At 53.7% G+C, this 17,993-nt stretch overlaps 2 protein-coding genes across 2 annotated transcripts in view; one reads left to right on the top strand and one right to left on the bottom strand.

Annotated features, from left to right (window-relative positions):
* Window positions 1-101: 101 nt before the first annotated feature.
* Window positions 102-4,554, bottom strand: MYL2 (myosin light chain 2). Its single transcript, XM_009560389.2, has 7 exons — window positions 4,482-4,554; window positions 3,443-3,532; window positions 2,679-2,754; window positions 2,125-2,229; window positions 625-700; window positions 494-542; window positions 102-367 (listed from the first exon to the last, which is right to left on the bottom strand). Exons 1-7 carry the CDS (start codon window positions 4,482-4,484, stop codon window positions 269-271), a joined length of 498 nt encoding a protein of 165 aa, XP_009558684.1. The 5' UTR covers window positions 4,485-4,554; the 3' UTR covers window positions 102-268.
* Window positions 4,555-14,796: 10,242 nt separating this feature from the next.
* Window positions 14,797-17,993, top strand: part of CUX2 (cut like homeobox 2) — a 70,248-nt gene continuing 67,051 nt past the window's right edge. Inside the window, exon 1 of the mRNA XM_054082761.1 lies at window positions 14,797-15,173. Coding sequence (XP_053938736.1) covers window positions 15,081-15,173 — 93 coding nt within the window. The 5' untranslated portion in view covers window positions 14,797-15,080. The remainder of the gene's footprint in view (window positions 15,174-17,993) is intronic.

The raw sequence follows: 17,993 nt of genomic DNA, 5'->3' as shown, positions 1-17,993 counted from the left end.
CTGAGAGCATGCAAGGGTGATGTGCAGTAGGACCAGGAGGCTCGGGACAGCGAGGGCTGGGATGGGTCCCACTGGCCACAGACACACCACGCAGACGCACCGTGCAAGCCCAAGCACCGCTCACAGCAGCGGCTGGATTTCCTCTGGGCAAAAGGCGGTTTAATTTGGATGCCATTCATGTGTTCCCCACGGGGAGAGGAAAAGGGACCTCCCGGTGTGACCTAGAGAGAGGTGATCTCATGGTGCCAGCCTCAGTGCCAAGTGTTGGCTAGTCCTTCTCTTCGCCGTGCGTAATGACATGGACAAGGTTTTTGTAATCCAAGTTGCCAGACATGTCTGGAGGGAAGGCTGCAAACATCTGATCAACCTGCAGGGAAAGAGACAGGGTGAAAAGGTGGTGCAGAAGGGATTTGTGGCTGAGGCTGAGAGGAGAGATGGGGTCCGCAGGGATGGAGGGCGTGGGATGCTGGCAGAGGGTGGAAGGAGCTCATACCTCTTCCTGGGAAAACCTCTCACCCTGCGTCATCAGCATTTCTTTGATGCTGCAAACAAGAAAGCGTGGTGAGCACCAGGGAAGCCTCAGTGGGGACACCCACCCTCCACCCTTGGCACCGCTGCACTCACTAGGCGGATTTCAGGCCTTTCCCCTCTGGATCGAACACCTTGAATGCATTCAGGATCGTCTCCTCTGGGTCAGCACCTGCAGGTGATGTGGAATCATAGAATCTTTAAGGCTGGAAAAAAACTCGAAGATCATCCAGTCCAACCATCAACCCAACCCCACTGTGCCTGCTAAACCATGTCATGGAGTGCCACATCTACATGTTTTTTGAACACCTCCAGGGACGGTGACTCCTCCACCGCTCTGGGCAGCCTCTTCCAGTGTTTCACTACTCTGTCAGTGAAGAAATATTTCCTTAATAGCCAATCTGAACCTCCCCTGGGAGGTGGCAGAGGAGGAAACAAGCTGCAGGCTCCCGCTTCCCCCAGCCTTTGGGAGGAAGATGAGGGGGAAGGTTGGGAACTGGGGGGCCCCACAGGGATGCCAGCCCGGCAGCTGGGGCCTCAAGTGCTGGTGGTGGCATGTCGAGGACAGTCTTAGGGTCGTGGTGTGCACACAAAGCAGACTGTGCTGACAGCTCTGACATCCCACCTCTATCTAATCTTCTGTGTGTATTTATAGAGCTCCAGGCAGTGGCCCTTGGGGCCACACAGCCTCCTGGAGATATATAGGGGGGGCTGCAAGCCTTGGGTTGTGTAAGTGATCCAGGGTGCAGCCAGATGGGGCCATTGGGCCAAAGTCACACTGAAGCCAGTGCCCTTGCCAGGGTGGCTTTCGGTGCCATCAGAGCCAGCACAGTAGGCTCAGAGATGCCACAGATCTCCTGTCCGCTCTTTGTATGGGGACAGCAGCATCACAGCCTGCAAGGTTTTTTGAAACGGCTGGTGAAACTGAGGCACAGAGATCTGCTCATACCCCCAATATGTTGGGATGGCACAGGATGAAATATAAGTGTCTGGAGCGGCAGCACTAGCCCTTCCTTTGGGATAGATGGTGTTGCAAGTTAACATGAGTTTGAAGGCACTGGGACCTCCCTGGAGACACTTGATGCGGGACATGATGCTGAGTTTGTCCCATCTGTGGCATTTTGGGACAGCGAGGCAGGGGGAGTGCGCAAGCGCAGGGTTTGGAGGATAAGGATTGGAGCTCTTTGGGAGATGGGTTGTTGCCAGTGATGATGCCACTGAAACCTCTGTCTTTGGGGGTTCCCTGTGCTGCCACTGGGAGAAGGCTACACTAAGGGATGCAGGAGGGATGGCTAAGGGATATAATTTCACAAGTATCCTGTAGTTGCCCCCAGGTGTTCCATCTTGGCCGTGGTGTGAGAGTGCTCTGACCCATTCCCCAGGCTTTTTATAGTGCAGTATGGCAGATGGTGCCACCTGCTTTTCTTTTAGCAGCTCCCATCTGAGGCCTCCAAGGATCCTCTGATGGGTCTTAGCTGGAAGGGTGATGGAGGTCCCACGATTTGGTTGGCTTCTCCAAGTAGGACAGGATACTGGTGGTGGAGTGGGTGCTCACTGATCCCCTCCCTTCCCTCAGCTTCCCAGATGCCCTCTTACCTTTGAGTTTCTCCCCAAACATGGTGAGGAACACGGTGAAGTTGATTGGGCCGGGTGCCTCTTTTATCATCTGTTCGATCTCCTCATTGTTCACATTCAGACGCCCTAAGGAGGAGCAACATCAGGTGAATTGTGTGTCCCTGTCGAGCTGCAAATACGTGCAGACCCCCAGGCTGTGCTCCGGGGGCTAAAGAACACACCATAGGACCCCTCCCCTGAATGTTTTTTCCCCATCTGAGGGAGGTGGCACCACTCTGGGGTGCCACCTTTGACAAGGAATGGCAGTAGCAGAAGTGCGGAAGGAAGAATCATGTTCTAGCAGAGGATGTGTGGGCTGGACACCTGCAGCTCTGGTTTCTCAGGGTCCAGGATCACCAAAGGGAGAGCTGCAAAGGACTCAGCTGTCCTGCTAACAGAAGTGGTTTCCAGCAAAACAGGAGATCCAGTTAACTGCTGGGGCTTGGTTGAATTGGGGCTCACAAGTGGTTTCTCACTTAATAGGTCCAATGTCGTTGAAGTTGTTGGGGAGGGGAAGGTCCTAAAAGGGGGCTCACCAATCGCAGCAAACGTGTCTCTCAGATCCGACTTGTCAATGAAGCCATCACGGTTCTGATCCATGATGGTGAATGCCTGGAAGCACAGGAGGAGGGCAGGGAGCACAGGGAGAGCTGTCAGCCTTTCCAAGGGCTTTAGCACCCTCCCCCTCCCACGGAGTTGGGTGGGAACTTTGAACTTTGAGCCCTACATGCATGGGTCGGGGGTCCTCACCCATGAAGGGAGAAACAACCATCACCCTAATCCAGCAGCAATCCTGACCCTTGTGCCCTTGGGTGATGTGAGGTGATGAGTCCCTCTGGCAGCCCAAACACTGCCGTGCAAACCCCATGCTTTGGCCAAAGCCTTCTTGTCCCAGGACGAGACCAGCTGAAGGGAACAATCTGAGCCATCAACTCCTCAAACCGGAACAAGTTATCCCTGTAGCCTGGATCTACGCAGCACCATGTGCCAGTCCTCCAGGGGCTACGTCGTGAAGAGCTCGAGCAGAGCAGCAGGTAGGAGCTAGCTGGGAGATGTGCTCTTGCTCTCCTGCATTCTGCCAGCATCTCTGCAGGGTGGGGGCTCCTAAGGAGCTTTGAGGTGATGCCGTATTTAGCAATGTCACTGAGTCATTATTTGCACTTTTAAAATAAAACAATTCAAATCTGGGCATGCTGCCCCTTGTTGCAAATCAGCTGCCACTGATCTGAAAGGACTGAGGGAAGAGCTGAAGGTCATATCCCATCAAGGACTCTTAGTAATTTCTACCAAATTCACCTACCTCTTTGAATTCCTGGATCTGGGCCTGCTCGAACATGGAGAAGACATTAGAATTAGCACCTTCAATCTTCTTCTTGGCTTTCTTGGGTGCCTGCAGGGGTTCAAGTATGTATCACTAACTCATTGGCTTTTTATGGGGTGGAATAAAAACACGGAAATACCCTATTCTTAGTTGTAAGACCTTCATGGTAAGTCCTAGGCTAGTGCTGCTGCTGCGCTTTGGTGCTTGGTGGTTTTCCTGTGCATTGCTCAGAAGTTCTGGGCACGTGCATCCCTCTAAGATACTGAGGGATGTGGAGATTCCTGTTTAAATTACAGCTCTGTCTTTGCTTTCCCCATGAATTTAGGCAAATAAGGGAAGAGGAGTTGGTAAATCATTTCCCCACCAAAGGCTACAGCAGGTGAAAGGATTGGCACTGAGGTGAGATCTTTCCCAGCGGAAACCCAGGTTTGGGAGCGCTGCTGAGGTTGCACACAAGGGCTGTAGTCATTAGGTGCTTTCTTACCTTTCTGTGCCTCTCACTAGAAACATAGCATTTATTAAAATGTTTGCTTATTTAAAAAAATCTGTCTTTTCCTCTACTGAGGCTTGAAACAATCAGAAAGGGCTTGCCACGTCTTTAAAACAGGACCAGAGGACCTCAGCTCACCGTCTCATCCTGCCCAGTGTCCCTCAGTCAGGCCACTCATTCCGGCAGCCTTTCCCTCTAACTGGGGTGGGTGTCCACCAGGAGGAGGCACAGGAGGGCTTTGAGGGACACTGCATAGAGGAAGGGAAAGCAGAAAGACAGTATTTGGACCCTGTTTGTCCCAGCGAGAAAGCTCTGCTAGTGTGGGAGACACCTCTCCGTTCCCCATGGGATGCTGCAAGATGCAGCCAGATCCTCCCCAACCTGCTGACCCCCTTTCCAGTTCAGGAGGGACCCCTGGCCATCAGATCCCTGTTGCCTCCATCACTCTCTTCTCATTAAAGCTATCCTGGTGAAAGAGCTAATGGTTTTTGCCTCTTCCTGCCCGAGCTTTGTGCTCTCGGTACTCACCATGGCTTCACACAACTGCCGACGTCCCTGCGAGAGGTGTCTCAGAGGCAGCCCCTCGGTTCCCCCCGAGCAGGAACAATATATACATCCCACTCTGGGTTAAAAATAGCCCATGCCCACTTTTGGCTGTAATAGGTAAGTTAGCCACCCCCACCCCTGTTGTCACTGACTTTCTTTGTGCCTCTCTATCTGGAATAGCCTCTTGCTGTCACCCGCTGACGTGACATGTGAGCCAGAGAGGGTTTCAAGGTTAATGAAGCAGCAGGCAGCCCCGCAGCTCCCACACTGGAGGTGCTGACCCATGGCAGGGATTGCACAGGAGCAATCCCACCTGCGTTTGTCATTTGAGCTGTTGTCAGGCTTTTCCAGTCTGCGAGGACACGCAAGGAAGCCTTCGCCAAGGGAAGCCCTCCGAGCCTTGGGATGTGGATGATTTGCCATGGTGCTGCCAGGCATCTCGGGGAGCCTTCATGCCCCATCGCAGGGTTGGATGGCAAAGCCAGGTGCTGCTCGGTTGCTGGAGGCAGAGGAGGTCACATCATTTGTAACGCTCAAAGAGCGGAAGAGGCTACCGGCCATCCCACCTCTGGAAAAAGGGGACCACTCTGCTGCAGCACCAGCTCAGAAGCAGCCCCCATCCAGAGGGCACCAGCATGAGGCTGGAGGCAGATGCTGAGCTCCGTCAAAGCCAGGAGAGCACTCAGGGCTCCTCACCCACGTGTCACCCAGTTCAACCAGACACTTGTTCACCCCAGTCCTGATGAGACACACACAATTAACTCTCCCCATCCTGGCAGCCAGTGCAGGGTCACATCCTGCAGCACCCAAGAGCGGTGGCACAAACAGTGCCAGTCACCGTGGCTCACCAGCCTGGCTATGGCACTGCTGCCCTGGCCAGAGGGACCCATGGAATCCGTAGGCGGGCAAGCAGTCTGAGATCTCTTCCCAGCACCCTCGGAGAGCAGAACTGCTGTCGATCGGGGTGGTTCTGTTTTGTCTTCAGTATTTTTAGCCTGATAATCTTATCTCTCCCTGCTCTCATCTCGCTTTGGCAGCGCGGGTGTGCTGGAATGGGAATGGGGGCCCAATGATTCCTGGCATCCAGCACCGCAGCCCCCCAAGCTCTGCCGTGCCCTGCGTGGCTGTGACACTGTGGATGGGATGTAGGGGGGCCACTGGCCTTGCTGCCCACACCTCTGCCAGCATCGTCCCCCCCACGTGTGGAGGAGGCTGCGGGGCAAGAGGAGAGCGCTGGGACAGGGCTGGGAACACGGGCGGTGTGAGACAGGACCCCAAGCTCTGCCCAGATGTCACCCTCGTTCCCCTAAAGGACATGAATATTGTGTTTAATCCCTGGCACTTGTCACTCGGTCACACCTTGATGCTCGGCTGCTGCGGCCGAGCCAGCGAGGTTGGCATTGAATGGAAGATTTAAGCAGGCAGAAGGGGAATATGTAGGGAAAAGTGCATGGAAAGCAGAAAACTCCTGATGCAGGGATGACTGCCTCATCTGGATGGAGCTGCAGCTGAGGGGAAGGGATTTCAGAATGGATTTTAGAGTCTGAACAAAAGGGCAGGCGAGAGAGCCGAGGGGCAGAGCTGGGGTGAGGACCAGCCCTGGGTACGAGGTCACAGCTGGGAATGAGAGGGATCAATCTCGGCATGGACGCTCCCTCCTCCTGCCAAGTTCAGCTGGATTCATCGGCCAGCCAAGCCCAATTACCTTAATTTGTGGCATTAAGGAAAAATCCATAAGCATCAGGGAAGTGATGTGTAGCGGTTTAACGGGACCAGTCGGCCGTGGAGCTGCTGGCGCCGCCTGGGCGCTGCACGTCCCTGGCTCCGTGTCTATGCCCGGGCATGGCTAGCAGTGTGGGAGATAACCCTGGAGCCACAGAGATTTCCCAGAATCCCTTTTTTGGGGGGGCAAAGCACCATTTCTGCCTGTCTATCCTGGAAGAGGTCAGACCTTGATCTCTTGGCAGCGTTGCTCACGCTGTGGTTGGGGGTGAGATGGTGGCTGAGGGCTCCAAGGGGCTGGTTGGGCTGAGCGTGGCAGAGAAATCCTGGCTGAGGACGGGGTGCAGTTGGCTGCTTGTGTTTCTGTTACAATCCCAAAGGCGGTGCATCTACTCCACTGCTCACTTCTTGCTGTCAGACCAAATCCTCTGTGCTGCATGGGCCAAATCATGCTCCCCCTTAAAGATCCTGGTCCACCGTGGGGAAGGAGGCAGCTCCAGACACATCTTTTCCTTCTCTTGCTGTGGATGTTGAGGTTTATTGACATCCAGGAAAATCTGAGTGCTTTAAATACGTATGTATGTACGTGTATGCTCTGTAGTAAACAAAAGAGCTGTTGGGAAGTGGCCGCAGCCCGTGAATGGATGTCGGGGAAGAACACACGTTTCTGTGCTATGCAAAATCAAGCATCGTCCCTTCTTATCTGCAAAAGAGCCTGTGTTTTACATGAAAAAGCCTTTCTAATTAATAGGACAGCCCCTCTTGAGCTTGATAAAAAATGGAGTCAAAAGGATTTGATTAACCCCCGCTCTTTTCAAGGCGCGTGCTCTGCCTGAGTGAAACACGTGCTTGCGCCCAAGCCAAGTCCTGCCCGTGGCTGATAACGGGCTTCCTTCATCCCAGCCAGCCCGGCAGCATCGTGCCCATGGGTCACTCCGAGTCTGGCCATCAATGGAGCTGATTTGGGGGTGTCTGGACCCCAGGGCAGGCCGAGCACAGACACTTCAGCATGCCGGGATGCTCCAGAGCCCACCTGTGCAGCTGCTTGCCCCATGTCGTTGCGGTTTCCTTATGAATATCTTTTGCTCCAACTGATATTTTTTTCTGCGATCAGATACATTTGACTAAACTAATACATATGTATAGGCGCCAGTACATTCCCATTCAAACCAATGTAAATTACCTCTGACCAATACATTTTCCTGGGAAATCAATGCATTTTAACGCTGGATAATATTTATGAAATTGAATTTTTTATTGAAGTTAATGCAATTCTCTTCTATTTTATGCATTTTTATTAAACTAATGCATTTTAAATTAAACTGTTGTATATTAACTACAATGGCTGTTGGTACTTACAGTAAAATAATATATGTTTGCTGAAATCGATACATATGCCAAATCTAGGAATTTCCAGTTAACAAGGCTATATCAAATATAACAAATGCATGTAGCTACTTAATTTGATGCTTATATACACTGCCTGCTATATTTGTTTATTGGTAATGATTATTTTTAAAGGGAAAAAGCTTATTAAAGGTAGAAAGATGGATTCTTGTGCGGCTCAGAGCTGCAGTTTGAAGCTGAAGGCGGTGGCTGCTCCATTCCTGGTGCTCATGCTGAGGGGGGATGAGGGAATCGCCTGCACGGCTGATGGTGGCTGAAACCCATCTACTCTGTGCTCTTGGCCACATCTCTGCCCCTCGGTTCCCTTTGCACAGGGGTTTGGAGACGTCTTTCCCTGTTCTTGGGTTTGCCAATGCTCATCACTTTCCCTCACACAGCCCCTTTCTGCTGGCAGCATCTTCAGGAGCTTTCGGAGGGGTTTATCCATCTCCCTTTAGTGTTCAGAAGGCTTCAGTGTTTAACAGCAGACTTAATTTAGCAGTTTTGCCTGATTCAGCTCTATTTTCACTCAAAAGGCTATACCGCTGCCAGGAGGACCTGGGGAAGAGCTGCATCCCGCAAAACAGAGCTGGTAGCCAGCTGGTCTGAGGATGGGGCAGGTGACAAGGCTGAAGATGGACCCTACCCCTGTCCCCAAGATGCTGGCGCATCCCAGGGCTGTGCGAGAAAGAGAAAGCGGCCGTTCTGTCCTCCCGAGCTGCAGCATTGATGGGGAAAGCCATAAATAGCAGCATTATCAGCCACGCACATGGCGAGCGGCGCCATAGTTGAGATAATTTGGGTGAAGCAATAAAAGAGGGAAATTAATTAAAGAGAATGTGCTAATTGTAGGGGGAATGTGCCTGGAAATAAGTAGCCTTGGCAGAAACGCCGGTGCACCGAGGGCTGAGGCCGCGCACAGCTCAGTGCACGCACCGCGGGAGGGGTGACAGAAGGGGATGTGCCCTCCTCGCGTCTCATCCTGCACCCCTGTGTCCTCCAGGTCCCCTCCACGGCCTTTAGGGGGTGTCTCCTCGGGGGGTGACCCCGCGCTGTGCAGCCTTTGCCCCACAACGCCCCTCTCTTAACGCTCCCAAACGCCCTGAGCAGCGCACGGCCAAACGCGCTGCAGTTCCCGCGGCCGCCGACAGGGGGAGACAATGCAGCGGGAGCGGCCCGGGGCCCCCGGGCTGGGGGGGAGGAGGGGGGGGGGGGAGGGGAGAGGGGAAAAAGAGGGGAAAAAGAGGGGAGAAAAAGAGGGGAAAAAGAGGGGAGAGAAAGAAGGGGAAAAGAGGGGGAAAAGAGGGGGAAAATGGGGAAAAAGAGGGGAGAGAAAGGAAAAAGTGGGGAGAGAGAGGAAAAAGAGAGGGAAAGGGGAGAGAAAGGGGGAAAAGAGGGGAAAAAGAGGGGGAAAATAGGGGAAAAAGGGGAGAGAAAGAGGAAAAAGAGGGGAAAGAGGGGAGAGAAAGAGGGGGAAAAGAGGGGAAAAAGAGGGGAAAATAGGGGAAAAAGGGGAGAGAAAGAGGAAAAAGGGGAGAGAAAGAGGAAGAAGGGAGGAGGGAAGAAGAGGGGAGAGAGAGGGGAAAAAGAGGGGAGGGGGGAAGGACAGGGGAAGAAGAAGGAAGGGAAAGAGGAAGGAGAAGGAAGGGAGAGGGAAGGGAAGTGAAAGGGGCAGGGGAGGAGGGATGGAGGGGAAAAAGAGGGGAGAGAAAGAGGAAGAAAGGAGGCGGGAGAGGGAAGAGAAGGGGAGAGGGGGGAAGTAGAGGTGAAAGAGGAGAAGGAGACAGGAGGGAGGGGGGAAAAGGGCAGGGGAAGAGGGGAGGGAGAGAGGAAGAGGAAGGGAGAGAAAGAGGAAGAAGAAGGGAGGGAGAGGGAAGGGAAAGGGGCGGGGGAGAGGGGAAGGAGAGGGGAAAAAAGAGAGGAAAGAAGAAGAAGAGAGGAGGGAGAGTGAAGAATGGGGGAGAGAAAGAAGAGGGAAGGGAGAGGGAGGGGAGAGGGGTAGAGAGAGGAGCAGCCAAGAGGGTGGAGGGAGAGAGGTGGGAGAAGGCAGGGAGAGGGACAGCTGAGAGGGCAGGGAGAGGGGCGAAGAGCTGGGAAGGGGGCAGGGGGACATGGGGGCCAGGAGGGAAGGGGGCTGGAGGGATAGTGGCGGGCTGCAGGGAGAAGGGAGCCACCATGAAGCTGTATCGTCTGTAGTAATGGGCTTCGATGCCATGTTCTGTTCTCCCCATGTAGGAGAGTATAGGAAAAAGGTTGGAACGCCTCCGTACCCCACTGCGGGGCAGCTCCAGCTTCCCTGGGCTGTTGGAGGCCAGGCAGAGCCTGGGATGGCCCTGGCTTCTCCCTCTGGAGGAGGCAGAGACCCTGCAGTGGGGGGCACGGGGAGGTGGCGGGACCCTGCCAGGGTTCCCTGGACCCCAGGACTCAGCTCTACTGGGTGACAGCTGACAGGAGCCATCCAGCCTTCCCCCGCGCACGATGGGGACCGAGCTCACGGAGTGGCCGTGTGGCTCTCCAGAAGACCCTGCTCTGCGCCCAGGGCTGAAGCTGGCTCAGGGCTCCTGGCCAGCCCCAAGGCTCGACTCGTCCCAACTCACCCCATGGCACTACTGTCCCTTTCCGTGGCTCCTCGCGTCCCCCTGCCTGTCCTGCCCTTGGGACGAGGCGGTCGAGCGAACCCACCATCACCACTGGCGCGTGGCTCTCGCTGCCAGCATCGTCCCTCGGCCGCTTTATAGGGCTGGATCACCGCACAAAGGACTTAGCGTGTGGATCACGAATGGCAGGAAGACAAGAATAAATTAACGCCTGAAATGGGAATGTGCTGAAACCTAACAATATTATTTATTTATTTTTTTTTTAAGTACGCAGAAAAGCCCCTTCCATATTTTAATTAAAAGCCTTTCAGAAGAGGAGGCAAGGGGCTGCCATTTACAACGGGCTATTGTCAGGCGCACAAAGCAAACCATTCTGGAGACAAACTGATTTATTAACCTGCGCCTCGCAGCTCCCCAGGGTGGGTGAGCCCTGGGTGGCAGCAGGACTGGGGTCCCTCTGCTCTTTCTGGGGTGCCCCGGAGCCAGCAGGACAGTCCCCGAGGGGACACAGAGATACGGGGACACAGAGCGTGGCACCCCACAGCTCCTCATCCCTCTGGGCAGCATCAGGCTCAGCCCCTCTCCTCTTCCTTATGGCTCCCATTGATTTATTAATGATTTGGCCAAACAGAAACATTCCTCCAAAGCCCACAATTTAATTTGCTCACCAAAGATGCCAAGTTAGTTTTATTTCTGATTTACGAGCAGGCTCGTCTGTTCCCTCTGCGGCAGAGAGGGGCAGTGATGTATGGGTGTGAGATCAGCTTCGTGGGTGCAGGGAGAAGGTCTCCTTGCTGCAACCCATCTCTGATGGTGTCCAACAGTAGATGCCTGGAGTATCTTAACAGCTGCCCAGGGAGGGGGTTGAGTCACCTTCCCTGGAGGTGTTTAAGGAATGGGTGGATGAGGTGCTGAGGGGTATGGTTTAAGGGAGTGTTAGGAATGGTTGGACTCGATGATCCAGTGGGTCCTTTCCAACCTGGTGATTCTATGATTCTATGATCTTGGTCATGAACAGAATGAGCTGTGCCCACTAACAGCACGGAGAGGACACCTTGGCATTAAATAGCAGAAACCAGCACTCATCCCAGCAAAGACCATCCATCCCATCTGAGTTTATTGACCCATCCTATAAACCTTCCCCTGTGTGTGGCCCTGAGAGAGGGATGGAAATGAATTCTCATGCATGGATCCCCCCTTACACAGCCTGTTGTCTCACCCCTGGCTCATTACAGCCTCGTTAAGCCAAAGGTGAAGCACCTGCCTGGCACCACCAGACCCAATCTCATTACAAATCTCAGTGCCTCCTAGTGGGTTGTGCTCTCTGATTTTTGTGGTTCTGGGATTAAGAGAGGATTTATTCATAGCACCTGAGTTCCCTGAGCAAACTTGGGTGCTTATTTGTTTGCCCTCAAGCAGGAACAGTGCAGAGGCACCTGATGGTTGAGGTCTCAGACCTTCCATGGCATTTGCTGTTGATCCTAAAGTGGTCAAGGTGTCACCTCAGCATTTGCAATTGCACCTGGTGTTCCCTGGTTCCAGGGAGATGATTTTGTTGCAGAACCACGAGGAGGAACTGCAATGGGAGCCCCATCTCCAGCCAGCTCTGGAGGTGGGGGAAAGGTTGGAGCAGGGCTTGCAGGAGCATCCAGGCGCTCTCTAACACAAACTGCTTTAGCTTTTGCAAATCCCTTTTTTGAACTTTGATTTTCTGTTCGCTTGTTCCTCTGCCTGAGGCGTTTTGCATTTGTGGGATTGCGAGCAGCTCCGAGTTTCTCTGAGTGGAAGAGATGAGAAGGATGAGATCACGTCCTAGCTGTTTGTGCTCCAGCGTGGTGCCAAGGTCACTTTGGGTGTCTGCCTTACTCCTTTTGACAGTTTTCCTGGCCCAGGTGAACTTCAGACAGCAAGAAAGGAAGGAACAGATCTGTCCCTGTGACAAATGGAAGCGCTTGTGGAGCAGCGTGCTTTTTGAAGGATATTCCTTTTCTTTGGTGCCTTCTGAACTCAAATTGTTGCTTTTTAGTGGCATCTCCGAATCCTGCAAAATGCGGGTGTTGGCAGCAGGACAGTACCTGGGCTGCCAGGTGGGCACAAGCCCCAGGATGGCTGCGGGGCCGCTTCCTCCCCAGCTGTGTGCTGGAGGAGCCTCCAGCGCTGCAAGATCCGCTGCAGCGAGAGGAGCCGAGAGCTTTGAGGCTTGGATGGTGAAGGACTACGAGCGAGGAGCGCTTGTCCCGGGTTTGCTGGTGTCCACACAGACGGATAGTGGAGCTGCCAGGATGGCTGATGTCCCTCCAGCACGGGGGTCTCCACGGTAGCAAATAGTGACAGGTAAGATGTTGGGGACCAAAATGCTGGTGAACAAGAGGCCTTTCACCCCTGTTCTTTTTGCATTTCAAGAGGAAAAGCAGCCCGGGACAACACTTCAACACTGCCACCCCCTCCATGGAATAGCGGTGGGGCCGCAGGTCACCACACATTGGGTCTTGGGGATGGGAGCTGGGATGAGGGTTTGTGTCACAGCCTGGCAGGAGCCTTGGGCTTTTCCATGCGCAGAGATGGGATTGTGCGTGCATGACAGCTTGGGGCCGTACCTGTTCCTGAGTAGGAGGAACATTAAAATGCTGCACTTGCTTGGTCTGCAAATACCTACCTGCAAAAAGCACCCGAAGGAGCAGCTCAGCCTTCCTGCGCTCCAAATTGCGTCACGGCCAGCAGCGCTGGGGTCCCTCCGGTGTGAGCGCGTGTGGCTCTGCTGGGAGGATATCACTGTCCCTGCAGAAAAGGAAATTAGTGCTCAAAGCCCTTTAGATGTTGGTGTGGTTGGTAAAATGGGATATGAGGCAACTTGGGGCAGAAAACGCCAAGCTCTTTATTATTCTAGTAGGAAAGCAAAGAGGGTATTTCTGGGCAGGTTTTGCTACTGCCCAAGTGCTACTGGCAGTGCCCCATTCTCTTGTTGAAGTTGAATTCTTCAGAGATCGACCACGTAAATTCATTTAATTATACCAGTCTCAAACCAGTCTGAATCTGGGGATTTTTCCATCAGAGCTGCGCTGTGAGCATGTTTGCTGTGGCAATTCCCACCAGGAGCAAAGGTGCTGGATGTGTCAGGGAAAAAAAAGTGGAAAATTTAATTGGTGGTGATTTTTCGCCTTCCCAAGGAAAACACTGATTTACTTAAAATCCAACTACAAGCAGGATCTGCGGCGCTTCCCTGGTGGAGGTGATGCTTCCCATGTGGAGTGATGCTCACGGGTGGATATGTGGGAATGGAGGGGTTTCTCATGACCCGTGTGGGTGGATACGTGGGAAGGAGTGGGGGTACCACATCCCGTGTGGGGTGGTGCTGAGGAGTGGATACACAGGAATGGAGGGGGGCCCTCACATCCAGTGCAGGAGTGATGCTCGTGGGCGGATACGGGAATAGATTGAGGGGTCCCACGTCCCACATGGGGGTGATGCTCAGGAGTGGATATGCAGGAATGGGAGGGAAGGTCCACTGTCCCGTGTGTGGTGATGCTCACGGGTGGATATGGGAAGGGAGAGGGGGTCCCGTGTTCTGTGTGAGGTGATGCTCACAGGTGGATATGTGGGAATGAAGGGGGTTGCCGTGACCCGCATGGGTGGATATGTTGGAAAGAGTGGGGATACCACGTCCTGTGTGGGATGATGCTCAGGAGTAGATATGGGATGGAGTGGGGGGGGGGGGTCCCTCATCCCGTGTGGGGTGATGCTCAGGAGTGGATGCATGGGGTGGAGGGGTGTCCCCATCCTGTGCGATGCTCACGGGTGGATATGGGATGGAGGGGGCTCTCCAGTCCTGCGTGGGGATGAAGCTCACGGGTGGATACAGGATGGAGGGGGGGGTATCCCAAGCGATGCTCACGGGTGGGTATGGGATGGAGGGGGTATCCCATGTGATGCTCACGGGTGGGTATGGGATGGAGGGGGTATCCCGTGCGATGCTCACGGGTGGGTACAGGCTGGCGGTTCTCCCCCGCCCGGTGCGCCGCTCACGACCGCGCTGCCGGGCCGGGGCGGTGCCCGGTGCCCGCGGGAGGCCGCCGGGCGGCCGCCGCTCTCGCTGCCCGGGGGGCGGTCGGTGCCGCTCCCCCCGCCCCGCCGCTCTCCCCCAAGATGGCCGCCGACGTGGGATCGATGTTTCGATACCGGACACGGTTTGATGTCCGCCGGCTCCAGGTTGGTGGCGGCGGGAGGAGGAAAGGGGGGGGGGGGAATGGATGCTGGCGGCCGCCCCCATCCCTCCCTCTGCCCCCCCCCTTCATCCCTCCCCGCTCGCTCCTTCCCTCCCTCCCTCCGCCCGCCCTTCCCCATCGATAGGTATCAGAAATTGATCCCCGCCGCCGCCGCTCTTTGTTCGGAGGATGGAGCAGCGCTAGCGGCGATGGAGCCGCGCCGCCCCGCCGCCCCCGAGGTGACAGCGAGGCCGGGAGAGGACGATGGAGAGGATGGAGATGGGGAGATGGGGGCGGCCGCTCCGCCCCGGCGGGAGGGGAGGGAGAGAGAGAGAGAGAGAGGGGAGGGAGCGAAGTTGCTCGGGATGAAGTTGAGCCCCCCGCGCCTCTCCGCCAAGTTTGTCGCCGAGCGGAGCCGCAGGTGTAGGAGCCTCCCCGGGGTGTGTGTGTATGTGTGTGTGTTCCCGGCGTTTTCGAGCTCTGGAATCGCATCCTCTGCTCGTTTGCGGGCGCTGGGAAGGGCGGAGAGCGGTGCCGGAGGTGATGGACGCGCCGTTAGCCCGCGGGATGGCCCCGCCGGCAGCCCATTGTTAGCGAGCGCCGGGGCTCCGCGGAGCCCGGTTTGGGCACCGGCCGAGAAGGGCTGGGTACCGGCGTTCCGGGACTTGGGATGGATGCGGTGGGAGAGCTGGCTCCATCCTTTGTGGCTCTGGGCCGGTGGCGGATACCGGATCCCACCGTGGTGCCCGCGCTCCAGGGAATTCACGGTAAGTCCTTTGTTAAGGTGGGCGATGGGGAAGGTTGGGATGCTGGTAGTTTGTGACCTTAAAGAAGGCACCTCTGGAGCGGGGAGGCGGATAATTAACACAATAGCTCTCCCGACATAATGGGATGAAACCCAACCTGGAGCTGCTACAAAAGCCGAAATGCTCATTTACATGGATATTAAACGGGTTTATCCCCGTAGGATAGTAAGGAGTTTAAAACGCGGCGTGTTTCGTAGGGGAGTAAACAAATTGCGATGCGATTTGCGAGGGCTCTGGTACTGTATCAACAGTTCCAGCATTTAATACATTTTGGCTTTTAAGCAGATTATGTGCTACATCTGTGCTACGCGACCCTAAAAATCATGCAGGTAGCACGGCCGGTCGGCTTGCCATGACTGCTCCGTTATGGCATTGTGGTTGGAAAGGGATTACGGGTCTAAGCGCTTCAGATACAAAAGCATTCCTCGCTACATCACGCTAATGACTTTTCTTGGGTGCGTGCAGACCTTTATTTAAAGATAAATATTGGCAGCTACTTTTTTTCCATGGGTTTGGTGGGGAGGAGCAGGGACTTGGCCGGAGGGAGGTGGTGGGCAGCTCCATCCCCGTGTTCTGCTTGCCGAGGTGGCTTTGGCTGAGTACGGAGCTGCCGAGGGAGCGGTGGCGTTGACTTCTGTCCAAGCGGCAGTTCTGCCGCCTCGCTGGGATCACGGTGGGAAAGGTGACCTTGTGCCAGCTTGGCCTATTGCCCTCTAGTTAAAATAAACAGAAACCCAAACCAAACAACCAAAAAACCCCAAACAAACAATAAAAAAGAAAACAAAAAAAGTAGGAAGAGGAACAATCCATTTATTATTCTTCCAAGAGCTTTTTTCCCTGTCTTTTTTTTTTTTCTCCTTCCTTCATTTTTAATGCATGTGGCTGAACAGCTCGTCTGGCCGCAAACGGCAGAGTTTGAGGAACCCTGATGAATGGTGGGCATATGTAAAACATGTAGATAATGTGCTACTCGGCAGCACTTTTATCGAAATGGCGTTGAGCCTTTTTATAGCAAATAGCCTCGGAAATGAGACGAGATAAAATTCTATCAAAGATAATACCAGACATATTTCACTGGGTTATGAGATTGTTTTATTGTGTACATTACTAATGCAGTATTTTTTTACAGCTTTCTTGTGTATAATAGTCCTAGCAGGATTCATACCTTTATGGGGTTTTTTTGTGCTTTAATTTGCTCTTGGTTTATTGTGTTTCAGTTAGCACTGTATGGATTACATGCTCTGCGTGCCGGATGCTGTTTTAATCTAACCCGTTGTGTTAAAATGGCAAAAAACGAGAAGAGTTGTGAGCTGCTGATAATAAATACAACCACGAGTGAGGGGAGTGAGATTATAGCCATCTTTTATAAATGTCTTCACATCTCATTATGCAGATGAGCTTGGGCTCTACGGCTCCGGTGTTTGGTTCCTCAAATAAAATGCACTTGGTTTTATTTCCCGTAATGCAAATGCTCTCTGCGTGCTTGGAGCAGAGTTGGGCAAAAACTTTGGCGGTGGTGGCTGTGCTGGATGGCGATGTGCCGAGAGCCTCGGAGCACGGTGTGCTTGATGGAATGTTTTTGCTGTTCAAAGTTTAGGGGAGAGAAAAAAAAAATCACAGCCGTGGATGTGATTAAAATATTATAACCTTATGATATTCTGAAGTGCATAAATTTTACATATCAGCTACAGAGGGAGTTTAGACATCCATTAAATGATATGACAGCTTGACTTATCTAAATGTGCTATCATTTAACAATGTGTCAAAATTCTTCTTTATATAGACGACAGCAGTAAATAAGCTATCAGTCCTCTTGGCTGAAGCTTAATTCCTGAAGCCTGGACTGGTAAACTCAACTGCGCTCTTGTGGAGCAGCCTGTGGGCAGGATCACCTCAGCCAGGGTGCTTTGGGGGCTTCACCTCTGCATATTCCCCAAGTCCCATGTGTTTTTTAGGGCTCTTATGGACAGACCAGTGGGACCTTCCAGTTTCCTACAGCATCTCCAGCACCCAGTTCTATCCATCCCCACCCCTGATTGCAGAGGTGGGAGGTGGTGCCTGTGGTTGCTGTGTCCAAGGGGAAGAGGAGGCTCTGGGTGTCCCCATCTTGGAGGGGTTTTATCGTTCCGTCTCATTCTCAGGACTGGCTGAGGAGCGTTGTGGGGTTGTGAACGTGGTTTGTGCTATCCGTTAGCTACCTCCCGTGTGTCGAGGCATGGTGGAGCACGGGCTGTGGAATCATCCCGTTGACGCTATTAATATGAATTTAGGAGCAGTGGCAGTAACAAAGCCTGGTGCTCTGCAGATGTCTGTCTCATGATTGGGTTATCTGTTGTCTGGTAGTTGTGTGCTCCTCTTGAGGTTCCCGACACCCCAGATGTTCATGATGGTGCTCTGTGTGGATTCTCTACTGTCTGCTATTGCGGCTGTGCTCTGTAGCATGTCTGTTGGTAGGTACAGTGGTGACATTTCTTTCCCTCACCCAGGAGCCCTGTTTCCTTGGAGATCTAGGGCTATGGCAGCTAGAAATGCTTGTCGCTTCCATGTGCCACCAAGGAGGTTCAGCTGAACTGACCACCAAAGTGTAGCTGATGCTCCGGCGTGGCCTGTTAAAACCTTGGTGACTGAGGAGTCATGCATCTCTGGATATCACCATCGTTGACCACTTTGTGGTGTCTCCTTCCTCCACACCTCCAGCACAGCTCCCTCCTTGGGACAGGCTGAAGTGCAGCATCCATCCTGCATCCCACTGTTCCCACCAAATCTTTTGTTAGAATCAAA

Source organism: Cuculus canorus, chromosome 17, assembly GCF_017976375.1.
Source record: "Cuculus canorus isolate bCucCan1 chromosome 17, bCucCan1.pri, whole genome shotgun sequence".
Classification (NCBI taxonomy): domain Eukaryota; kingdom Metazoa; phylum Chordata; class Aves; order Cuculiformes; family Cuculidae; genus Cuculus; species Cuculus canorus.
Note: the sequence above shows the minus strand (reverse complement) of the source record. Positions and strands in the feature narration are given on the sequence as shown.